Source organism: Prinia subflava, chromosome 18 (genome assembly GCF_021018805.1).
Source record: "Prinia subflava isolate CZ2003 ecotype Zambia chromosome 18, Cam_Psub_1.2, whole genome shotgun sequence".
Classification (NCBI taxonomy): domain Eukaryota; kingdom Metazoa; phylum Chordata; class Aves; order Passeriformes; family Cisticolidae; genus Prinia; species Prinia subflava.
This window is the reverse complement of record NC_086264.1, coordinates 12026169-12047425: the sequence shown is the minus strand read 5'-3', so window position 1 is coordinate 12047425 and position 21257 is coordinate 12026169. Positions and strand designations below refer to the sequence as shown.

Genomic DNA, 21257 nt, shown 5'->3' with positions numbered 1-21257 from the left:
CCTCTGGATTCCCTGACACTGCCTATCTGTAGCAGTGATTCCTTTTTGGCATTCCCTGTGCCTCAAGGCACAGCCAGCTGAGATTCCCCATCAGAGGGAACCTTCCTGACTTCATCTCTGTGCAAGAGAGATCTTCTCTTTTATTCCTTCACCTTTACTTTTTAATAAACGTACCTAAGTGCGTTTGCCATTCGGAAAGTTGTAAAGAAATGTGGTTTTTCTGTTTTATCCTAGCCTGGATTGAGTTAAGGATGATTTCAAGATAATAGGATACATCAAGGCATTGCTCTCCCAGGAGCATAATAAATCTGTAAACTAGGGTACTAGGGCACATCAGTGCACGCCTCAATTCTCCTCCGTGTTCTTCACAGTACCCAAAGGGTGACAGAACACGTGTCCAAAAAGCTGCAGGGGTTGAAAGCTTGTGTCAGAGGGGTCAGAGGAAGAAGAACAATCTTTTAATAACTCAGAAGGACTAAGAGAAATGCAGCAAAACAGCAGAGTGTTTCACTTCCATCCAAACATGAAAGAGCCTCATTGTCATTTGTAACACGAGACAATTAAAAATCAAAAAATTATATCCAAAATCTCATGTCTATGAGGCAGGGCAGGGAGGGCAGGGCCAAGCAGCTCACACCAAACCTGCTCCGTGCTGCCTGACAGAGCACACAGCTGTACACTGAATTTTCCTACCCCCGGACATAATGTCACAAAAAATGAAACAGGATACTCCCAACAACTTGGTGTGTCCCAATCATTTCTTCCTCACCAGGCACAGCGACTTTCCATTCTAACAGGACATGGAAAAATGTCCTTTTCTTTAAGGAGATTCTGAAGGTTGTAGTAAGGACCAAAAAACCCCAATATTCTATTAAAAAATGCAAAATATCTCCCATTACTGAGGCTATTTAGATTAAATACTGACAATAATAATTAGTGAAATAACTAATGCCACACATTAAGAAACTAATTATACAACCACATATCTACAAGAATAAGTTCAGTGACAACAAAGTATTGTCAAAGTGTAGACTTTTCACACATTCCAAAATCATTTCTTGAATTGTTCTGTGCATCTCTCCATCATGAGGAATGTTTTTGTGGCCTCATGCAATTGAAAACTGCATAGCAAAGTACACATGCCCTCCTTTTAAATGGCATAAGAACCTGATACTTAATTCTGAGGAGTAGAAAAGCATAAAGAGCATTTTAAAAAAAGCTTTAAACAGCTCTTAAGGCATTAAAAATACCTGTTTTGCACTGCTGACTAATATTTTAAGCACTGCAAGGTGGAAGTGCAAGCTTAAGGAGCGTGGAAGGTTACTCATGGTACATTAACTGTATTTTTCTGTGCAACCTACAATGCACCCATACAAATAAAAAATGCTTCCTTGGTGACATAATCACTGCCCTTTCAGCATTAGGCAAGGAAGTTCCACGCAGGCAGCTTCCCCTCCTGGAGTCCATCACTGCTGCAGCAATCCCTGCCATTCCCTGGAGATTTGGAAGAGTTTTCCTGGGTATTATAATGGAGGAAAACACAAGCAGTTCACCAAAAATTGGTCAGATCAGTCTTCTCTGTGGAAAATGATCTGTCTTGAGTTTCTGTGGCTTGTCCTAACTCACACACTGAGTTAGTGTAATAATCCAGCTTTTTTTGCCTAGGGAATGCTGCTGGGCCCAAAGAAATGGGATAGGAGGGGAATGATGTGGCCTCACAGAGAAAATCACTGTTCCTTCAGAAAAGTGTCCAGATACTGCTCTGAACTGAAGAATGGACTGCATTAAAACAGAATTAAAACAGAATTAAAACAGAATTAAAACAGAATTAAACCAGAATTAAACCAGAATTAAACCAGAATTAAAACAGAATTAAAAGCTCTGCCTGTGATCCAGACTGTGCCATATGTGAACACACACAAAGTTCCTGTGCCAGGACAATGACAAAAGACATGCCCGTGCCCCACCTGTGTATGAATAAATAAATATTTTTGGGTTTTATTAACATTGAGGCTGGAATGAGGACCATTTGCTCTCAGCAGAAATTTACAGGAGCAAACTCCTTGCAAATACTTGTCAGATTTGGATAAATGTTCGAGATCCACCCTTGCATTTTTTCACTAGCCTACCTTCCTTCTGCAGTGAGGCATAAATTTCCTTTTAAATATACTGCACAGCAGTAAACACTGCTCGTGAATATAAGATTTATAGCACATTAATAAAATCATATAGGCTCACTGGCCTTAAATATATGAGGCACACAATTTAAGTTTTCATGACTACCTCAAAAGAGACCTGGAGTTGCCATGCAGCAAGCTTAAATCTGCAGAGTATTCACACCTACACATCATTCACCTCTTACCTATCTCTAATTATTTATTTTCTTCAGCAAAGGACAAACTTCTGAGAGATTAATATTATACACCCAGTGTGATATTGAATTACTTAGTTTAGGATTCTTGAAAAAAGCAAAGCAGCACCTACAAGCAGCAGAGAACGTGGGATCTTAACATTTATTCCACATGAAAGAGAAATTAAAAAAAAATAAGGTTAAATATGATGCTTTAAAATAATGATAGCTAGGAGGCAGAACAACAAAAATATCTGGAATCCAGACTCCAACAAACAACAGAAAAGTATCTGCAAGAAGCTTGGCAGGTACCCGTGAAAAACAAATACCTTTGACAGAATATACAAGTGCTAAAGTGTAGAGAGAGTAAAAAGTATCTGAAATGCAATTTCCATTGAGATAGATAAATATATATATATATTAATTTACTGCTAGAATTGTATACCAAATTTTTTTATATCAACTCAAGTAGAAATCACTCATGACAAATATTACTGATTGTTTTATTAACCAAGCCCAACACTGTGTGAAGGAAGGGCTTCAAATTCATTCTCAAAAAGAATGAAAAGTTTATGTTTTCAAACAAAACAAGCATTTTCCTTCCAAAAATACTTTGGTTTTGACTGCTTAGTTACATTTTGGAGGCTACATTTTGCTGTCTCTTATTATCATCCCCTCCAAAAGTGCTAGGTGATTGATACCTAGAGCCAACAAATCAAAATTTTTTAAAAAAATCATTAACTTGATTCTTCCTAATTTTTTTTCTTAATACCATTATTTCACATACATTTTTTTTTTTGAAATTTTGACTTTGATTCCAGGGGCAGCAACAACAACAACAACAACAAAATATCAAAACTGACATAATAGGAAAATATTTTCTTCCTGACTCTGCTGGGATCTTCTTTGTCTTTCCACCAGTGTCATACAAACCGCTTACATGAACTTTAAATCCACTTTATTGTGGATTTAGATTGGCACAGGTAAGAAACCAAGAGTTACAGGAGGCAGAACTTGAATCCTTTCAAGGTTCCCTCTGATTGCCAGAACTCCACAAGTGAGACAGAACTTCCCTAAAGGGGCAGCTGAAGACACGTGGCTACAAGGAAAATCTCAGACAAATCCAACACAAATCCAACACAATCACACTTTCACCAGCTTCTCCTCCACCTGCCTCAAGCATAAAACTAACCAGGGATATTTTGGGATGGGTAAGGTAAGCAGGATAAGCTGGTCAGACCAACTCTGTTTGGAATAGTCATTACAAAAGCCAGCAAAAGTTAAAGCAGCCAGCCAGCTGCTCTCACTCGCACTGAATTCTGAGTTTCCTGAACTGAAATTTCCTATTTCAGCCTGTCCCCCAAACCAGCAGACTGATTTATACCTCCAGTCATAAGCAAATCAACTCCATCGTGCAAGCCTAGAAAAATCAGCAGCAGTTCCAATTCTGGAATCCCAACCACAGCCCCTCTCACACAAAAAGCTGTCCCCAAATACAACAAGAGACGAGACATCTTACATGTGTACACAAATACACACAGCAACAGGAAAATCAAATTCAGTCCTTGAGATCCTACACTCCTCAATTTGTATTTGTATCATTTATACAAATTCCAAGTAGCTACAGCTCCATGTAGCTACTCCACAGAAGCACCAAAAATGAGTTCAGATCTATAAAAATAACAAAGGGATAGCAATGGATGCCCCAAATACACAAAATGCTGGCATAATTTTGTATGATTTTTACCAGTGATTTCATAACAAAATAACAGAGCTGTACACTTCTGAAAAACACAATCCAAAAGTTGTAAGTTCATCTTAATACATATGAGAATTTCTTCCAAATATTGCTACAACATACACACACACACAAGTATATATATATATAAAATATAATATATATAATCACTGTGTATTTAAATCCATTACTTTAAAATAATAACTCTTTGGAAGAATGAGAATTAATTTTGTACATTTGTACATTATCGAACAAATTCAGCCCTGACTTCACTGGTACAAGCCTGACACAAACATTAAAGTGATCACAATGCAACTTTGTGTGCAGTTAAATTAGATAATGAACATAATGCACTGCATGCTATTGATTCTGAAATGACCTTGTGGAAGAGATTTGTACTTAAGTGGGCCACACTCTCCAGAAGATCTTACCCTTAATTATTTATCAGAGCCAAAATGCTCATTTCAGAATTTACTTATCAGCACTATTTATCTTAACATTATACTCTGAGCTGTACACAATATTTTCACATTTGCAATATTTGATGCAATATGCTTTGTTGCAAGAGACAAAAGGAAAGGATTCTGATTCTTGATAGGCCCCATGAAGTATTTCTGTACGCTTTCAAAATAGAAATAACAAAATGTTAAAGTATTTGAGATTTCTAGTGTGAATGGGCAAACCATTGTTAAACAGCACAACAGTCTAACATAAGCTTTTTGTCAAATGATGCTTTAATTTTGTTCCAAATGCTTTAAGGGGTGAAGAAGAGGGTGGAGGGAGATTTCTTATTTTTACATTAGTTCGTTTGCAACTAATTTTTGAAATATTTTTTTCTTTGTGGCCTTCTGGAGGGGTTCAGTCAAAATACTAAACTGATTGTAATGTATCACTAACATCTGTAAATGATAAAATGATGCTATAAAAAAATGATATTGATCATTTTACTCCCAAATCCTTCAAACATTTGCTGATCCACAACTGCTTCCAGACCAGGCCTCAACAATTTAGTGCAAAATTATGCTTAGAAAAGCATTTTTTGTGCTCTGCTATTGTCATACAATTAAATTCAGAAGTCTCCGAATAATCTGCATTTCAGTATTCAGAATTTGGGTGGTTTTTTCTGTTTTTACAGCTACACACAGTGTCTTCATAAAAATAAACTGATTTAAAATTACCACTCTGCTAGTCTGTACTTTGTCAAAACTTACTGAAGCTCCATTGTATGTTGCCTCTGTGAATGAATCTTCTTACTACAAGAAATTTTCTTTCAGGTTCTACACCTGTCTTGTCCTGCTTACAAATAATGGCTGCCTTAAAATCCAATGTGCTTCAAAATTAAAATGAAAGCATCAGGATTCAAGCAAAATTTTTAAAACCCCAAATTACCACAGTAAATTTAGATAGATACAAGCCTATATTCAAATGTTTTGCATCTTTGGCTTTCATTGTACTCAGCATTTTAGAATGTAACATGTGCTTACAATGACTCACCTTAGCAAGGTGATAGAACAACTTTGAACCATATTAATTTGCATATAAATAATTATATTTATTTATATATTTATGTATGCCATCCTCACAGGGCGTTTTATTCAGGTCTATGACATAGCAAACTTTAATTCTTTACCATTTTAAAACCCAACAACCCCCAACCCTTAAGGCTTTGATTTACCAACGCCATTTATTCCTGAACTGCTCGAAAATGCCTCGACAAAGCCGAGTTCCAAACAAAGACCACACTTCCTGTTCTTGCAGGGGATCTGGAACACCATCAATGTTTTGTTCAGCTTGCATAAGTCACAAGTGATTGGCCACAGTCCCTGTGGGCATGCCATTTCATCCAGACTGGACGCTTCATTAGTCATAATTACTCTAACTGTACAGCAGAGACTGCAGTTTTATCTCATCATACATCTTTGATAAAGCTGCTTCTATTTCTGCTTCATCAGCATGTGAAGTTACATTATTGGAGCTTTCATTTTCCCAATCTGTGATTAACATCGGTTGTTCTGCCTATAAAAAACGCACCAAAATTGGAGATAATGCACAAAGCGAGGCCACGGCGTGACCACTGCCTGAACTTTGCATCAGAAATCCTGCAGCATTAGTGCTGCAGAGGAGGAAGAGGCTCTGAAATGACAGATTCACTAAGAAAATTTAACTGAGGAGGCACCAAAAATGCAGTGTGTGCGAGAATAAAATAAGGTTTTTAATGTGAGCTGTGACACAGAAAAATCTCTGTTTGGTGCAAAGGTTAGGGGCAGGGAATTTCTGACAACTGCTGGGTCAATCAGCATTTTTCAGGTAGTGTTTATGCAACTGCAGAGAAAGCAAGCCTGCAACATAAAGAACCACGCTGAACCCTGACAGCCACCGCGCCGCACCCCAGTCAGCAAACAGATGCTAAAACACTTAAATCTAATAAGGACTGTGAATGCAATCTCCAGCAAAACGCGTGTAGAAATCCCCCATTAAGGCATTTCCTTGCTGTGATGCCTTGTTGCTGATTTTTCCATCTTATTGTGTGATAATAGGAGCACAAAGGCTGGTGGCACCATCTGAACGTGCATCGTGTGCCCATGATGGGCCACATAAACAGCCATAATCGACAGCTACACGCAGGCACTGAGGCTGCAAAAATCCCAGAGTAATTAGTGTTGTCTGACTGCAATGACATCTGTTTTCTCATGGTCCTCTAGACTTGTCAGGCCAATAAGATGTATATGAAAAAATATGACAAGCATTGCAAATGCCCTTCTGAAAGGTCTCACTTTGGGGAAGGCTGAAGGAATGACACGTGCCACCTCTTTTTTGCCAACACACCTAAAAGCCAAAGCTTGAAAACTCAAAAAAGGTCTTTTGAGTCATTCTACATTTGAGTATGGAAGGTTTATTCAGAACAGAGCGCTGTGCTTAGGTAAGAATATACTGCAGCAGCTTTTGTTCTTTTAGGAAAGCAAGCTTTGTTAACAGAAGTAAAAGTGACTTTATTTCTGACCAATGTGCTTGCATCACCATCTCCCTTTTTAATTAAAGCAGCACACACCACACAGACCACAACAGCGTTTGTCTATACACATTTTTAAATATTATTATTATTGTTAATGTTATTATTGTTGTTGTTGTTGTTATTATTATTATTATTTTGCTTTAGGAGTGCAACAAGAGTAGTTCTACCTTCTGACACTGCAAAAACACTGGACCCTTTCCATCTGAAGACCTAAGCTTTTGTTTTAAGCCTTTTCCTTTTATTTGCCTATTCCCCCCATGCTTTTCCTGGACCGTGGCATGTTTGAGCATGCGTTTTCTCCAAGAAAGACATTAGTCATCATTAACAGAAGCCCTGACACCAAGTCTAAGTGCCTCTCCACAATGACCAAGTGGCAATCATCTTTCTCTTACCCTGTCACTGCTGATTAGGGGGTTCTTTCATGAAAATTTAATTTGTCGCCTTTCTACAGCTCCGTTTTTTTAACATTTCTGCAATAACACAGCATGCCAGCATCACTAAAAATACAGTAAAGGAGGCTGGACCTGTTTATAAGAAAAGCTAGGATTCAGACTGCATGGCTGGACTTTTTACCTGGTTTAATAAAAAAAAAAAGGCCCTGCAGGATAAAGAAAACAACTGAAGAAAACTCCCACTAAATACAGAAGGATTCAACCAACCTGGCACACTTTTGATCCAGCTAAATGAAAATTTTTTCCTCTGGAAGACAGCTAGCCAGCCCCTCTTCCAAAGCTTTGTTCAACAGGCAAATAGGTAAATGTAATATCTAAACAGGTTTTTACAACTAATTAATTTCATAACTGCGCCAAATATACAGGTACTCAGGTTTTTAGTTTACATAAATATTTATTAAAGGATTTCATAATCCAGTGATAAATTTCAAGCTCACTTCTCGAATGTGTGTCACCATTGGCCTTGCAGTTAAAGAGTCAGGCACGAAGAAAACAGCTTTAGCTGCTGCAGACAAATGAAAGCTTCAGTCACAGATGATACTTTGCACACACAGTCTCAGATTCCTGCTCTGGGTAACATTACAAACATTGTCGAACAAGATACCATAGCAATGAGTTATTTTAAGGAAGTTTTTCAAAACATTTACTCTTCTGCTTTATTTCAATTTGTCTAAAGATTTTTTTAATTATAAGCATATGCTATTTCGTTAACATCTGTGCACAGCATAAAACCTGACTGAATTCCAACTTCTGAAAAAATGCAGATAACTTACATCCCTTAAATAAAGTAACAATATTAGAAAACTTCATGAAATTCAGATTAAGATGCATGAGTTCATTTAACTGATTTTCCATACAGGTATACTTTAAGAAAAAAAAACCAAACCACCGCTTATTACAATTTTTATGTTCTCCCAATATCTTTCAGAATTTAATTAAGTGCAAAGCTAAAATCTGGATCTACCTCTATTAAATTCAGAAACCACAGCTAGTAAAATCCAAGTCATAAAAACTTTATTCAGCTTCCTAAAGTATTGGTCCTCCACTCCTGACCCAAACCAGCATTGGTAGTCAGAACAGAAACCGTATTGCTAACACTTTGGATTTATAAGAAACCTCCAATACCTTTAAACAGTCTCCATATATGAAATTTAAGAAGAGGAAACTAGGAATTAAAAGCGGATTTTGAATGGCAGCCCATGATTGTTGTGCTGCTACGGCAGTATAACCTTGATTAAACGCAGAGCAACACTGGAGTAAAAACAAAGCCCTGCCATGGCAACCTAAATTAACTAGTGAGGCAGATCATGCTGATACAGAACGCTGGTGTTTTAAGCTATTTCACTCAAACTGGAGTGAAATAAAACCCTTGGACTCTGCAGAGGGCACGAAATGAAGCCAACCTTGGGCTCCTGCTGCTCCGCTCCCCGCCTGGGCAACGCCGGCGTCCAGCCCCTGCCTCGGGTTCAAGCAGGGGAAGTTGAGCTCTCTGAATCCCCCACCCTCCCAGCCCAGAGTCACTTGTCAGTAAAAGGTTGGGCGATTTATTGACCACTGCAGGACGCCGACTGTCAGTGCTGAAGGAAATATGAGCGGGGGCTGTCGCTACTGTTGTGGAGCTCATTGATAATGACATACCTGCCTCTGTCACCCATTACCCGCACTACAAACTACTTAGACCTAACTGAAAAATCAATAGGCTGCTTGCACCGGTTCCTGTGGCTGCCTCCTTTGATTGTCAGCTCCTGTCTAGGGTCAGCACTTACATGAAAGGGGCTGTGACTGCCTGATGCTTTCAGGACAACCTAACGATATGAAACTAGCCAACAGAACAGTAAATTCTGTCCCCCTGCCCTCCTCATCAATTAGGCTTTGACTAGGCTTGCCTGTAGAAACCTGACCTTTTAAGTTTAGGTGAATATGGAACTAGCTGAACACGCCATTGCCCTCAGCACTGAGCCAGGAAATCCACTGACAGGTTAAACAAAACAGAAGGTTGTAACTGTCATAATTTGCATTGCACTTTCACGCCAACAAGGGTGTTATCAGTGGGGGCAAGCCCTGGAACACACAACGCAAGCACCCGGAGTCACTCTCCTCATAAATTTTCAAGTGAAGGGAGATAAAACATAAATTCACAAATGACCGCGCATTTCAAGCCCCGCTTTCTTTCAAGTTCTCACTCTGGAAGCCCCCAAAGTACACAAACAGTTCCCCTCTGGAGACGTGCTGGCACGCAGATGCCAGTCAGAATGAAGCTCCAGCACACGTGATGGATGGGGAAAAGCCACCTGCCTGTGCCTCTGAAGGACTCCTGTGCTAGGGTTATTCTGTGTTGAGTATTTATGTGCATCAAAACGAAATATTAATGGAAATTACACAGGCACACACCTGGATTTGGGAGCAGCAGGTAGCCATAAATTATTTAAAAAGCCCCAGAGAGCCCTAACTGGCACTTGTGAGTAGTATCCACTTGGACTTCCTGCATCTTGGAAGTGCATTAGCAACTTCTAAATATCCCTGTGACTACAACTAAATGATAAATGTTACATTTTAATGTGTGTGACCTGCTCCAAAGGATATTGACAACCATGAAGCAAAGAACTAAGAAGGAAGGAATCTCAGATCTAAAGTAAAGGCTGAACAAAATCTGCAACTTAATACAGTTTTTGTAACTATATATAGAATTTTTAAAAAAGATAATAGCTGAATGCCTTGTTCCTCCTTTCTTCCAAAATAAATAAATACTAAAACCAAATTAAAATACTTTTAAAGTCTCTAAGTAGTGCTCCTTTCTTATATATTAGTTTTCAATCAAAAATTATTTTATGTCCTTTTATGCTCCTGCTTCCATGGGCCTGCCATACACAATATAAGCATTACTGGGAAATGCAGACAGCATGAGTAATCCAAATAATTTATACAATTTGAACACCCAAGCTTCTTCATACCATGAAAGGACTGGCTACATCTACAAACTGTAGTTAATACTAATTTTTGGAAACTCTGAGAAGGCTAGGAATTTTCAGTGGACTTTATTCAGTGCACACAGTTAACAACTGTTAATGTAAATACACAAACTACTCCTAGAAATCCCAGGCAAGGTTCAGAACAATAATTTCAGTAATGCTTTTTACTCTACAGCTGGACCTTTTTAACTCGTGCACCCTTAATATCCTTCTAGCACAAAACCATGCAGTGCCAGACACAGGAATGAGCTCTTGGTAAAGGAGTGAGAGGAAAATTGCTGCTGCTTGGTTTGCAGCATTTAACACTCATTCCAAAACTCCAGAGCCTCTTGTAAGCTTTACTTCTGAATGCCAGCTGCTGCATTTAGGGTATTTCAAATGCGGTTTTTGGATGGGAATTGAGAAGGGAGAAGGGCTGAATTACAAAAAGACAAAAACTTTTTTCATTAAACTTCAGATAATATGTTACACTGCAATAATATTTGTAACAAAACACGATGTTCTAAATAGACAAAAACCAGCACAAACGCAGAGAAGACTCGAAAATGAAAGCACAGCACCGCGTTAAAGCCCTTTCAGATAAACAGAATGGCAGCTAGAATTAATATTGTACTGAAACAAACTACAGAGCAAACACCAGTTAAAAATGGTAGACCTAATTGAGTCTGGATGGTCCCCTTCACAGACCTAATGCAATGATTAACTGTGCATCTGGTAGCATGTCAAGTCCTTTTTGTGTGCCTATCTGATAGCGAAGTGAAAGGGCATGGACAGTGTCCAGTCCCAGCAAGCAAATCATTTGGAAGCAGTCATAGCCATAGATCAAAGATTTTTCACTCGATCCAGAGTCTATTTAAACACACCCAGCCAGCCCCTTGTTGCAGACAAAACCAGTTAGAAAACAAGAAAGACTCCTTGGGATACAAAGATAATAAAGGAAGATAGGAGTAGAAAATGAAGAAAAGAAACAGGCTGGCAGGACCTTGATTTCCATAGGCCAAGACAGCTGGTTTACATCCTAGTTTTATTTCAGATGGTTAAAGAAAAAGGAATAATTTCCATCTCTTAGATCATCAAATATTATTTCAATTAAGCTATGCAGATGGCTTCTATACATTATTTGAGCCAATGCAGTTTCCCCTTTCCAGCACTGGGAGATGGTCCCTTGAACTATTTTGCACACAGGTTTTACCTAATTCTTAAGAAAATTAAAAAGAGAGCAGCATATTAACATGGAAAAGTTATTCTGAAATAAGATATGCACAGCAAGACATAAAATAGGATTAGCTGTGATTTGGTTCATTAGAAGTTGCAACAAAACGCCTGCAATGTTTTTAAAAGTTGTAGTTTACTCCTTTTATGTCCACACAGTACTTTCAAAGGATAAAAACTCAAAACTATGAAGTGCAATGCACAGAAAAGTAGATGGTTCTAACTGTGCGTTTAATTTGAATGAGGGAACAGTTAGAAGACTGCTCAAACAGGAGTTCTTTTAAATTAAATTAAAATTGCATGCTTTTTGCATCAGACCCAAAGTCAAAACAAAATCATCCCAAAATCCAGGGAGCAGAGAGACTCGATATATTCCGTGCTGGCCCCCAGAGAAGATTGAGCCCCCTCCATTCCCTCCTCCCACCTCTCCCTTTATAAATTGTCCTCCTAGAAACTCCCTGGAAGGTTATAACTGTACAGTGGCTGCTGAGGAGCAGAGGATTTCACACTGCTACATGTTGTACTTGAGAAAGCATTTTTTAAAGCTTATAAACGAGGAGCTTTTGCCTCTGGACCTAGAAATTGTCATTTTGAAAGGGTGTAACTCAGTTTTAGGTTAACTTATACTGTGTCCTGACCAGGCTGCATGAAGATTTTGATCTCTAAAGTAGCTGCCTAAGCAGTAAAAGCACACAGGCTGTTGTTTGTTGGCATAATTACGTGTATGCACAGAGATATCAATGTCTAAGGCAATAAACAAAGCAATCATCTGCAGCTACATGGGAAAAAAAAAAAGCCAAAAACCTACAAATTAATCTTTTTTTTCATTTCAAAAAGTTTGATTTTGCCTACAACATCTTTGTATTTTTCATCCTTTTAAAGGAAGCGCTGATTGAGGCTCACAGCATTTTTAAGAACCAGACATTATCTCTGTAGCCCACCTCATTTTTTTTCTCAAGTTAAGTGTTAATACACTCAATTGGAGGCAAAGCTGAGAGGATCCCGGCATGTTACATGCTCTCACTTCTTAAAAGTGATGTTATTAATATAATTAATCAGTTATTATAAATAAAGCCAACACACATGAATTTGGTTATTTCTAATGGATGAAACAGCATCCACCCACCCCAACTGCATCCAAACAAAAGGCCTATGTGAAGTTTCAACATGAAGAAAATTTTACAAAAGCACTAGAATTGCTCCTTTTTAGTACATCTGATTTTCCCTGATTGCCAACTTATTAAAGATAAACTCACAAAACAATATTTAGCATTCAAACCAGTCTGCAGCTGAAGTCACCATGAGAAAAGAGATGCTACCTTTAATACAAAGTTCAAAGCATTAGAGAAAGTCCCTCAGCAGCAGATTGCTCATGGTTAAACACCAGATTATGAACATATTTAATACCAAACAGGAATGCAGAAAAAAGCTACTTAAAGGTGTAGAACCAACCCTTTTCCCACTGAAGGAATGAAAGCTAGAAGAGACTTGGAAACATGTATAAATTCTTTAATTGCTATACCACTCAATCTTCACAGGAAAAGAGAAGGTACAAGATTTATACAGCACTTTGATGAGATACATTAATGACATTAGTCAAAATGAAATCATCTTTCTCCTCCAGTGTGTGCCATCAGCTAACTTCACACACACAGACCTGAGAGCAGATCAGCAGACACTAAAGCCAAGCCATGACTCCCAAAAAGAGGCGCACCCTCGAATGCAAAAGGAATTTTATCCCTCAAACCCAGCACAGCTCCGACTATTAACCCGGTTCTGCCGTGGAGAAACACGACGTGCATTACTGAATCATTTCTTTTCAAATCCATACATTCCCTGCAGCAGTTCAAGCTCCATCAGCAGTGCAGGAATGTATGAAAATGACAGGCAAAGGGCACTAGCTCTGTTCCCATACAGTTCTTCTATAAATGGAAGCAGAGTCCTACAAAGCACTTAAAGCTGAGAATGTTTGAAGACTGATCTCCAGGAAAAAAAATAACACAGTGCTAGGTTCCACAAGCAGATTAATTATTCCGTTTTCTGCAGAACTTTTTCCATTAAATGAAAGGACAGAGGGGAAACCAACTACTAGAAAATAGTGGGAGGCTAGCTGGGTCTCATCTGCAAAGCTGCCATGAACAAAGCATATACAAATATATACATATTTCATATGCTCTTCTCAAAAATACTTCTCAGCCCTTTGCAGAGCACCTGCTCCTGAATTCACTTCTCTCAGCAAGGGAGAGAAAAAGGCAGAAATCCTTTAACAGACTAAAGTCACTTTGATTAAACTTAAAAATTACACTTTATATCAGTAGCATGTTATAGAAACTTTAAAATGCACCAGTCATGATTAAAAGACTCTGAAATATTTAACATATGCCACGTTGATAAGCTGGTTAGGAGATCAAATGGAAGTATGCTGTATCACAACACAGCAAGAAAATGCATCTTATTGCTAAAACTCCGAGGTGCTTTGCAGCTCTTTTTCTTTTGTTGTTTTAGCGATTAACGCAGATACACAGCGTTCTCTTGAAGGGGAAAAAAACCCACAAAAGTCTTAATGGCCGCTCTTCGCTGCTCCTTAGCCATCCTGAGCGGTGGCACATCCCTTTTCTGCACGGCAGGATTCGCACCCCCGAGCTCCCTGCCCTGCGAGCGGGAGGAGCCAAGGCAGGAGCAAACCCCGCGTCCCCTTTTCCCGGTGTCTTTTTACAGAAGCCCTCGCTAACAAAACACTCTAGCTCCAGGCAGCGGCATGCTGATGTTGGCACTGCTTAAACCAAACAAACACGATGTTTAACAGTCAAATAAAATGTCCCGCAGCCTCCCTAATGAATTTGTCAAGGACCATCAGATCACCCCCGCCCCTGCCTCATTAACTCAAGTATGATGAGACGGATTATAACGAGAGAATACAGATCAATCGGCCTGAAGCCTTCAAGTGGCTTTTAGCCCTGAGAGTTTCCCTCTCTGCGGCACACACACGCTCGCGGTCTTTTTTAATGGAATACAGTATCTCCTGCTGCTGCAGGGGATGCCACTTCGTTTTATACACCATCAAGGAGCTGCTGATGGACTTCTACACTAACATACATAAAAGCGGAGGTGACAAGGGCTCTTCAATTACGGCCTCCTCGGATCCTGTTCCCCTTTCAATTATTCATCCGGGCGAGAGCGAATTCCGCCACAGATGAAGCCGGTCTTAATGCAGTGCGGCCACAAACGCCCAGACACGGCAGAGAAGGGTTTCACGTGCATTATTTGCTGGAAGTGTTTAAGTTTATTGCTCAAATGATGTTTCTAATTAGCGCTGGGGCAATAAATTAAAGTCAGCTTTTGTTTAGCTGATTTATTATTTACTAGGGCTTCAACCTCAGGCAGGAAAATTGGTAATGAATTGGTTTAAATCTGAACACTGGTAACGCTGCATCATTAGGCACCTTTTCGGGGGGGTGGGAAGGGAATCGCCCCCTCCTCCTGCTTTTTCCCTGAAAAAAGAAACGCGTGTGCCCCCGCCATCGCCAGGGCCGCCTGAAGGCTCCGGCGACCTCCTCCGCGCCCCGGGCACGGCCAGCCCGAGGCTGGGCACTCCCTGCGGGAAGCGAGACCCTGCGGAGCCCTCCTGCCCGTCTCTGTTCGTGCATTGCCCTGACCGGCGCGGACAGCGAGTCACAGCCCCGGGAGCTTTGCCGGTGCCGTGTGAAAGGAACCCGCAGCCCTGAGTAACTCTCCCCCTTGCCGGAGGGCAGCGGGACCCCGGCCGCTCCGCCGGGCAAGCCGAGCCGCGCACAGAAGCTCCGCGCAAGCGATGCCCGCCCGGCGCTGCCGCCCGCGCCTGCGGAGCCTCCGAGCGCCCCGGGCGGCCGCGGGGACGGGGCAGCTCCCAGGCACTTACCGGGCCCCGGGGCGGAGAGCATCCCCGGGACACCCAGAGACCGTGCGAGCAGCGGCGCCAGCGCCCTGGCGAGCCAGCGACTCTGCCCTCGTGGCAGCCTGGCCGCTTCTCCCCCACCCCTCGGAAGCTGCTCGCCTCCGAGCCTTCCCTGCTCTCGAATCCCTCCCGGTGGGGACACCTGACACCGCCGCCAGCACCGGGCACCGCCGGGCCAGCCCCCCGTCCCCGGGCGGGGAGTGCCCCGGCCGCAGGCGGGGAAGCAGGGACCGATGCTCTCCTCGCGGAGGATGGAGCCGCACCGGCGCCGGGCACCTCCGTACTTCTTGCAGCGGTACGGTCGGCACCAGACATGTTTCCAATTTAAACGCACACAGAAAACAGACGGCGGTATTTTCTTAATTAAAATCAGCCAGCTGCAGCGAAAGGAGGAGAGAGTAAAGAACCGAGCCCAGCCGCTGCGAGCGGGTTACCCGGAGGCTCCGCACGGAGGAGCGCATCGCGTCTCGGCACCGGCACGGCCCCGGTCCCCGCGGGGCTCCCGGGCGCCGAGAGCCGCCCCGCACCGCGGGACTGCGCGGTCCAGGGGAGGGCAAAGCAGCTACGCACCCTTGCCCCGAGCACTGAGGTGTGGAAACTGCCCTCCCTTCCATCCTGAGCTCCCGCAGGAGAAGCAGATCTGGCTGCTCTGCAGCAGGTACTGCCCCGGGGCTCCCTCCGACCCGACACCACGGAGCTACGGCTTTATGTCCAAACCATCCCACATTCTTATTAATACAAACTTGCATAAAATATCGTTTCCTTTCCAATAACTCAATCCTGCGCTTTAGGAGGATGAAAAGAACGTTATGGCACGAGATTTATCTAAATTAAGGCGACTGGGGGCAGTAAAACAAGGTGTGCCACGCTACTCCGGTGACGGTCTCACTTTCACTGCTGCAGCCCGGCATTAAGAGAAATAAGATTTATGCCTGCGGTGAAGCCTCAGCAGCATCAGCGTCTCTCCCGCTTCCCCGCACACACCGGCATTGCCGCCGGGTCCCCTGGGAGGGAGCAGCGAGCTCAGCTCGCCCTTCTCCGGCCGCCAGGGCGAAGTTTCGGGGATTTTTTGGGGGGGTTTTCCCCGCACGGCCCATGCCGGCTCCGAGCCCCGGCGGCGCGCGGGGGCCGGGCGCGCGGGGCGCGTGTGCGCGCGCGGGCCGCCGCGATTGGCCGCGGCGCTGACAGCTCGGCGGCGATTGGCGGAGCGGCCCCGCCCCGCGCCCGCGCGCGGCCCCATTCATAAACTACGGGGCCCGGCGGCGGCGCCGCGAGAGGGACGCGGGCGGACGGCGCGGCAGGAGCGGAGCGAGAGGCGCGGACAGCGGGAGCCAAGGGAGCACCTCCAGGGCTGGCCAGGGGGAGGAGAAGCCATCCCCGCCACGGCAGATACGCCCTCCTCCCGTTCAGGATAAAACACAGTCTGTGCAAAGAAAACAAATCAAAACCAATCCAAACCAAAAAAAAAACCAACCAAAAAAAAACCCAAAAGGGCAACAGCTCCTCAACAGCTCCTCTCCATACAGTCTCTCTCTCTCTCACAACAATCTATGTAGAGCTGCAGGACGGGAATGAGAGATCACAGACCAAGTGCTCCCGTCTGCGCGTAAAGATAGAGACAGCCACAGAGCCGGGTCCAGCCAACGCCTCCAGCAGGAAAAGGGAAATCAGCAACACCCCCTGACAGTCTGAGCGAGCGGCAGCCAAACTCATGCACATCTCTGGCGGTGCCACGGACTGAAAGAGAGAGAGAGGCAGACAGACAGACACAGAGTTCACTCTTCCGCTGAGGGCACTGCTCGCATTCTTCTCCTCCTCTCGTACCGTGTGCGGTTTTAAACTTCGCCGCCGACCGACTTTTTCTGCGGGGACCTTCTGCAAGTCCTGGGGAAGTTTGTTTGTTTGTTGTTTTGGGATTTTTTTTTTTCTCATGAACTATTGAAACGGCATTTTTGTGGCTGCGCGGGGGGGTGGGCGCCTGAGCGCAGAGGCAGCCCAGACTTCCCTGCCCCCATCGCCATCCAAAACTTTGCGCTCCGGGAGCCCGCGGGGGCTGCCCGCCGCTCCTGCACCGGCTCCGGCAGCAGCAGCACCGGCCCGCTCCTCCTCCTCCTCCTCCTCGCCGGGGCAGCGCCGGGCTTCGCTCCTTTGTGCTTCGCCGCCCTCCTCGATTTCTTTAATTGCTCTCACTGGCGCGCCGCTGCCGCCTTCTTCCCGGAGGCGGCGGGGGTCTGCGATTCGGCCGGTGCCCTCCGCAAAGCTGCAGCCACCGCTAAAGCATTGGATCCCTCAACGTACTGCGAGAGCCCGGTGTACAGCCCGGACCTGTGCCCCAACATGATCGCCGCGCAGGCCAAGCTGGTCTACCAGCTCAACAAATATTACACGGAGCGCTGCCAGGCGCGCAAGGCGGCCATCGCCAAGACCATCCGGGAGGTGTGCAAGGTCGTGTCGGACGTGCTGAAGGAGGTGGAGGTGCAGGAGCCGCGCTTCATCAGCTCCCTGAGCGAGATCGACGCCCGCTACGAGGGGCTGGAGGTGATCTCGCCCACCGAGTTCGAGGTGGTGCTCTACCTCAACCAGATGGGCGTCTTCAACTTCGTGGACGACGGCTCCCTGCCGGGCTGCGCCGTGCTCAAGCTGAGCGACGGCCGCAAGCGCAGCATGTCCCTCTGGGTGGAGTTCATCACCGCCTCGGGCTACCTGTCCGCCCGCAAGATCCGCTCCCGCTTCCAGACGCTGGTGGCCCAGGCCGTGGACAAGTGCAGCTACCGGGACGTGGTGAAGATGATCGCGGACACGAGCGAGGTGAAGCTCCGCATCCGCGAGCGCTACGTGGTGCAGATCACGCCCGCCTTCAAGTGCACCGGGATCTGGCCGCGCAGCGCGGCGCAGTGGCCCATGCCCCACATCCCCTGGCCCGGCCCCAACCGGGTGGCGGAGGTGAAGGCGGAGGGCTTCAACCTGCTCTCCAAGGAGTGCTACTCGCTGACGGGCAAGCAGAGCTCGGCCGAGAGCGACGCGTGGGTGCTGCAGTTCGGCGAGGCCGAGAACCGGCTGCTGATGGGCGGCTGCCGGAACAAGTGCCTGTCGGTGCTGAAGACGCTGCGCGACCGGCACCTGGAGCTGCCCGGGCAGCCCCTCAACAACTACCACATGAAGACGCTGCTGCTGTACGAGTGCGAGAAGCACCCGCGGGAGACCGACTGGGACGAGGCGTGCCTGGGCGACCGCCTGAACGGCATCCTCCTGCAGCTCATCTCCTGCCTGCAGTGCCGGCGCTGCCCCCACTACTTCCTGCCCAACCTAGACCTCTTTCAGGGCAAACCCCACTCGGCCCTGGAAAGCGCTGCCAAACAGACCTGGAGGCTAGCCAGAGAAATCCTCACCAATCCCAAAAGCCTCGACAAGCTATAGGGTTAACACCCCCGCGCGCAAAAACTCGCGCTCCGTAAACAACAACAGCGCCTAAAAAACTTTTTATTTAACGCGAACGACGGCGGAAAAGAGGCGGCGAAAGACGCGCGTCCCCCCCACCCACCTGCAGCTCGGCCTTTAAAAACTTGCCGATGGTTTTCCCGGCATAAACTCTCACCGCCCTGCACGGAAGAAGGGAAGAGCCTCTCTCCTCCTCTCCTCCGATGTGAACTTTTAAAAGGTCACAAAAAGAAGCGATCGGACTTTTGCAACTCCAAAACGAAACCCGAAAGGTACATTTTCCAATCCATGTATAGTCCTTTTCTTATGCTCTCTTGTTTGCCTGAATGTTGTCACCAAGTGAAAAAAAATTATTTAACTATATGTACAAATCTCCCTTTTAAAAAGTTTTACTGATGTTAAATGTATTTCGGTGCCAAGGTCAGATTATGTGCCCCACAACTGACTTGTTGCAAATAGTAATAAAAATATTACTTTAACTTTACGCTTTTTGTGAATGGTTCTTAAATTCAGGCAAGTAAATTCTTTCTGAACCTCAGAAGGAATTTTTTAAAAATAAACGAAACCAGAAAATGTAAAGATAGCTAAACGCAACACCTAGCCCAAGCCTTAGCTCAGCATATTGACTGATGTTTTCTAAACCTCCTTCTAGTTTCTATTAAAAAAAAAATGCATCTAAGAAAAAAGAATCTTATATATTCTTTAGTTCAGCATGTGACAACATCTGCTGTATTTCTATTACTCTAAGATTCTGTTCTAAATCTTGGAATATATGGAGCGTCGCACAGCAGCCCGCCACAGTTTAGTCAGAATTACAGCATGCCTTTTCCTACCCTACAGCTCTTTCTTTTCCCTTTAATTTTTTTTCCTTATGGTATCCCTTGCTTTTATATTCCCCCGGTAAATCTCGAGAGCTGCATTTTGTTTTAAAAAGCCGTCGCTGTTTGCTTTCGCTTCCCAAAGCGAACGCGCTATCCATTTGACTTTGACACGGAGGAAGTATAGATCTACCCTGAATAATTAATGCCATTTAAAGCAACCGGGTCGATATTTTTTTTAAACAAACATTTGTTTTTGCCCGGATTTTTAAGTACAGCATAAAATCGCACCGCGGCATAGTCAGAAGGGGAGATAAGCAGGAACCCGTCAGGAAAGCACCCGGTCCTACACCGGGCGCTCTGTGCCGATCTCCTTCCCTGCCCGAGCCCCCTCTCCCGAAATTCTGCCTCGTTCCCCGGGGCCATTTCGCTTTAAGCTTACTCGGAACGACTGAGAAATACTGGCAGGATTTTTTATCGGCAACGCATTCCTAAAATTTCATAATTTTAAGCGTTACCCGCTCAAGCCGCCCGAAAGATTGCAACGCCGGCTCGGAGCATTTCGAGCAAGTTTTCATATCCCTTCGTGGGCGGGGGGAGGTAACAAAATAAAGCTAAGTTCTTGCCCCAAAGGACTATTTTCGTTTCTTTTTGGACGGAGGTGAAAAGAATTAACTATTTAGACTTGAGCTGCTTTTCCTCCTAAGTTTAAGAACGAAATCCGCGACGGCGGCAGCAGCCGGGGATGGAGCGGGGAGCGCGGGGCCGGCCCGGCGGCCACACCCGGCCCCGGCCCCGGCGCTGCCCCGGCAGCCCCGGCTGAGCCCCGCAAATCTTTTGTGGAGCCATCCGAGCGCTTTCCACAGCGCTGATCCCCGGCAGAACGGGCTTAGCCCGCGGGGTTATCCTTTCCTGCCCAAAACCAGCCCGCGAATAAACTCTGATCGTATCGCTGCCGATGCTATCGCTACCTAAGGCAGGTTTTCCTCCAGGAACCTGTCACAATGTTTTCTTTTCAGCAGTTTAGACAAATATACAGGGAACTTAAATTTATCAAACAGATGAAGCCTCATTAATTAAGCAGGCCTGCGGAGCTTACAGCGGATTAGTTGTGGGGGCTTTTTTAATATTTTTTTTTTTTTCCAAGGGGCATTTTCTACAGCAGCTCCTCATGGCTATCAAAGCACGCTGACTTCAGCACAGGGTGGGGCAGCGAGGCGTTAATGCTCAAAAAGATGCTCTTTGTACCACTACTTAGTATTTAAAATAAAACCATTCACATCTGATTTTTAGCTCCCCCCACCCCTGAGACATTATAAAAGGTTTTTGGTTT

General features: G+C 44.5%; 2 protein-coding genes across 5 annotated transcripts in view; one reads left to right on the top strand and one right to left on the bottom strand.

Annotated features, from left to right (window-relative positions):
- The window catches only part of LRBA (LPS responsive beige-like anchor protein), a 302351-nt gene that overhangs the window by 117093 nt on the left and 164001 nt on the right, over positions 1-21257 (bottom strand). The window lies entirely within an intron of this gene.
- On the top strand, positions 16421-19537 carry MAB21L2 (mab-21 like 2). The gene has a single exon (XM_063415201.1). It carries the CDS (start codon positions 18006-18008, stop codon positions 19083-19085), a length of 1080 nt encoding a protein of 359 aa, XP_063271271.1. The 5' UTR covers positions 16421-18005; the 3' UTR covers positions 19086-19537.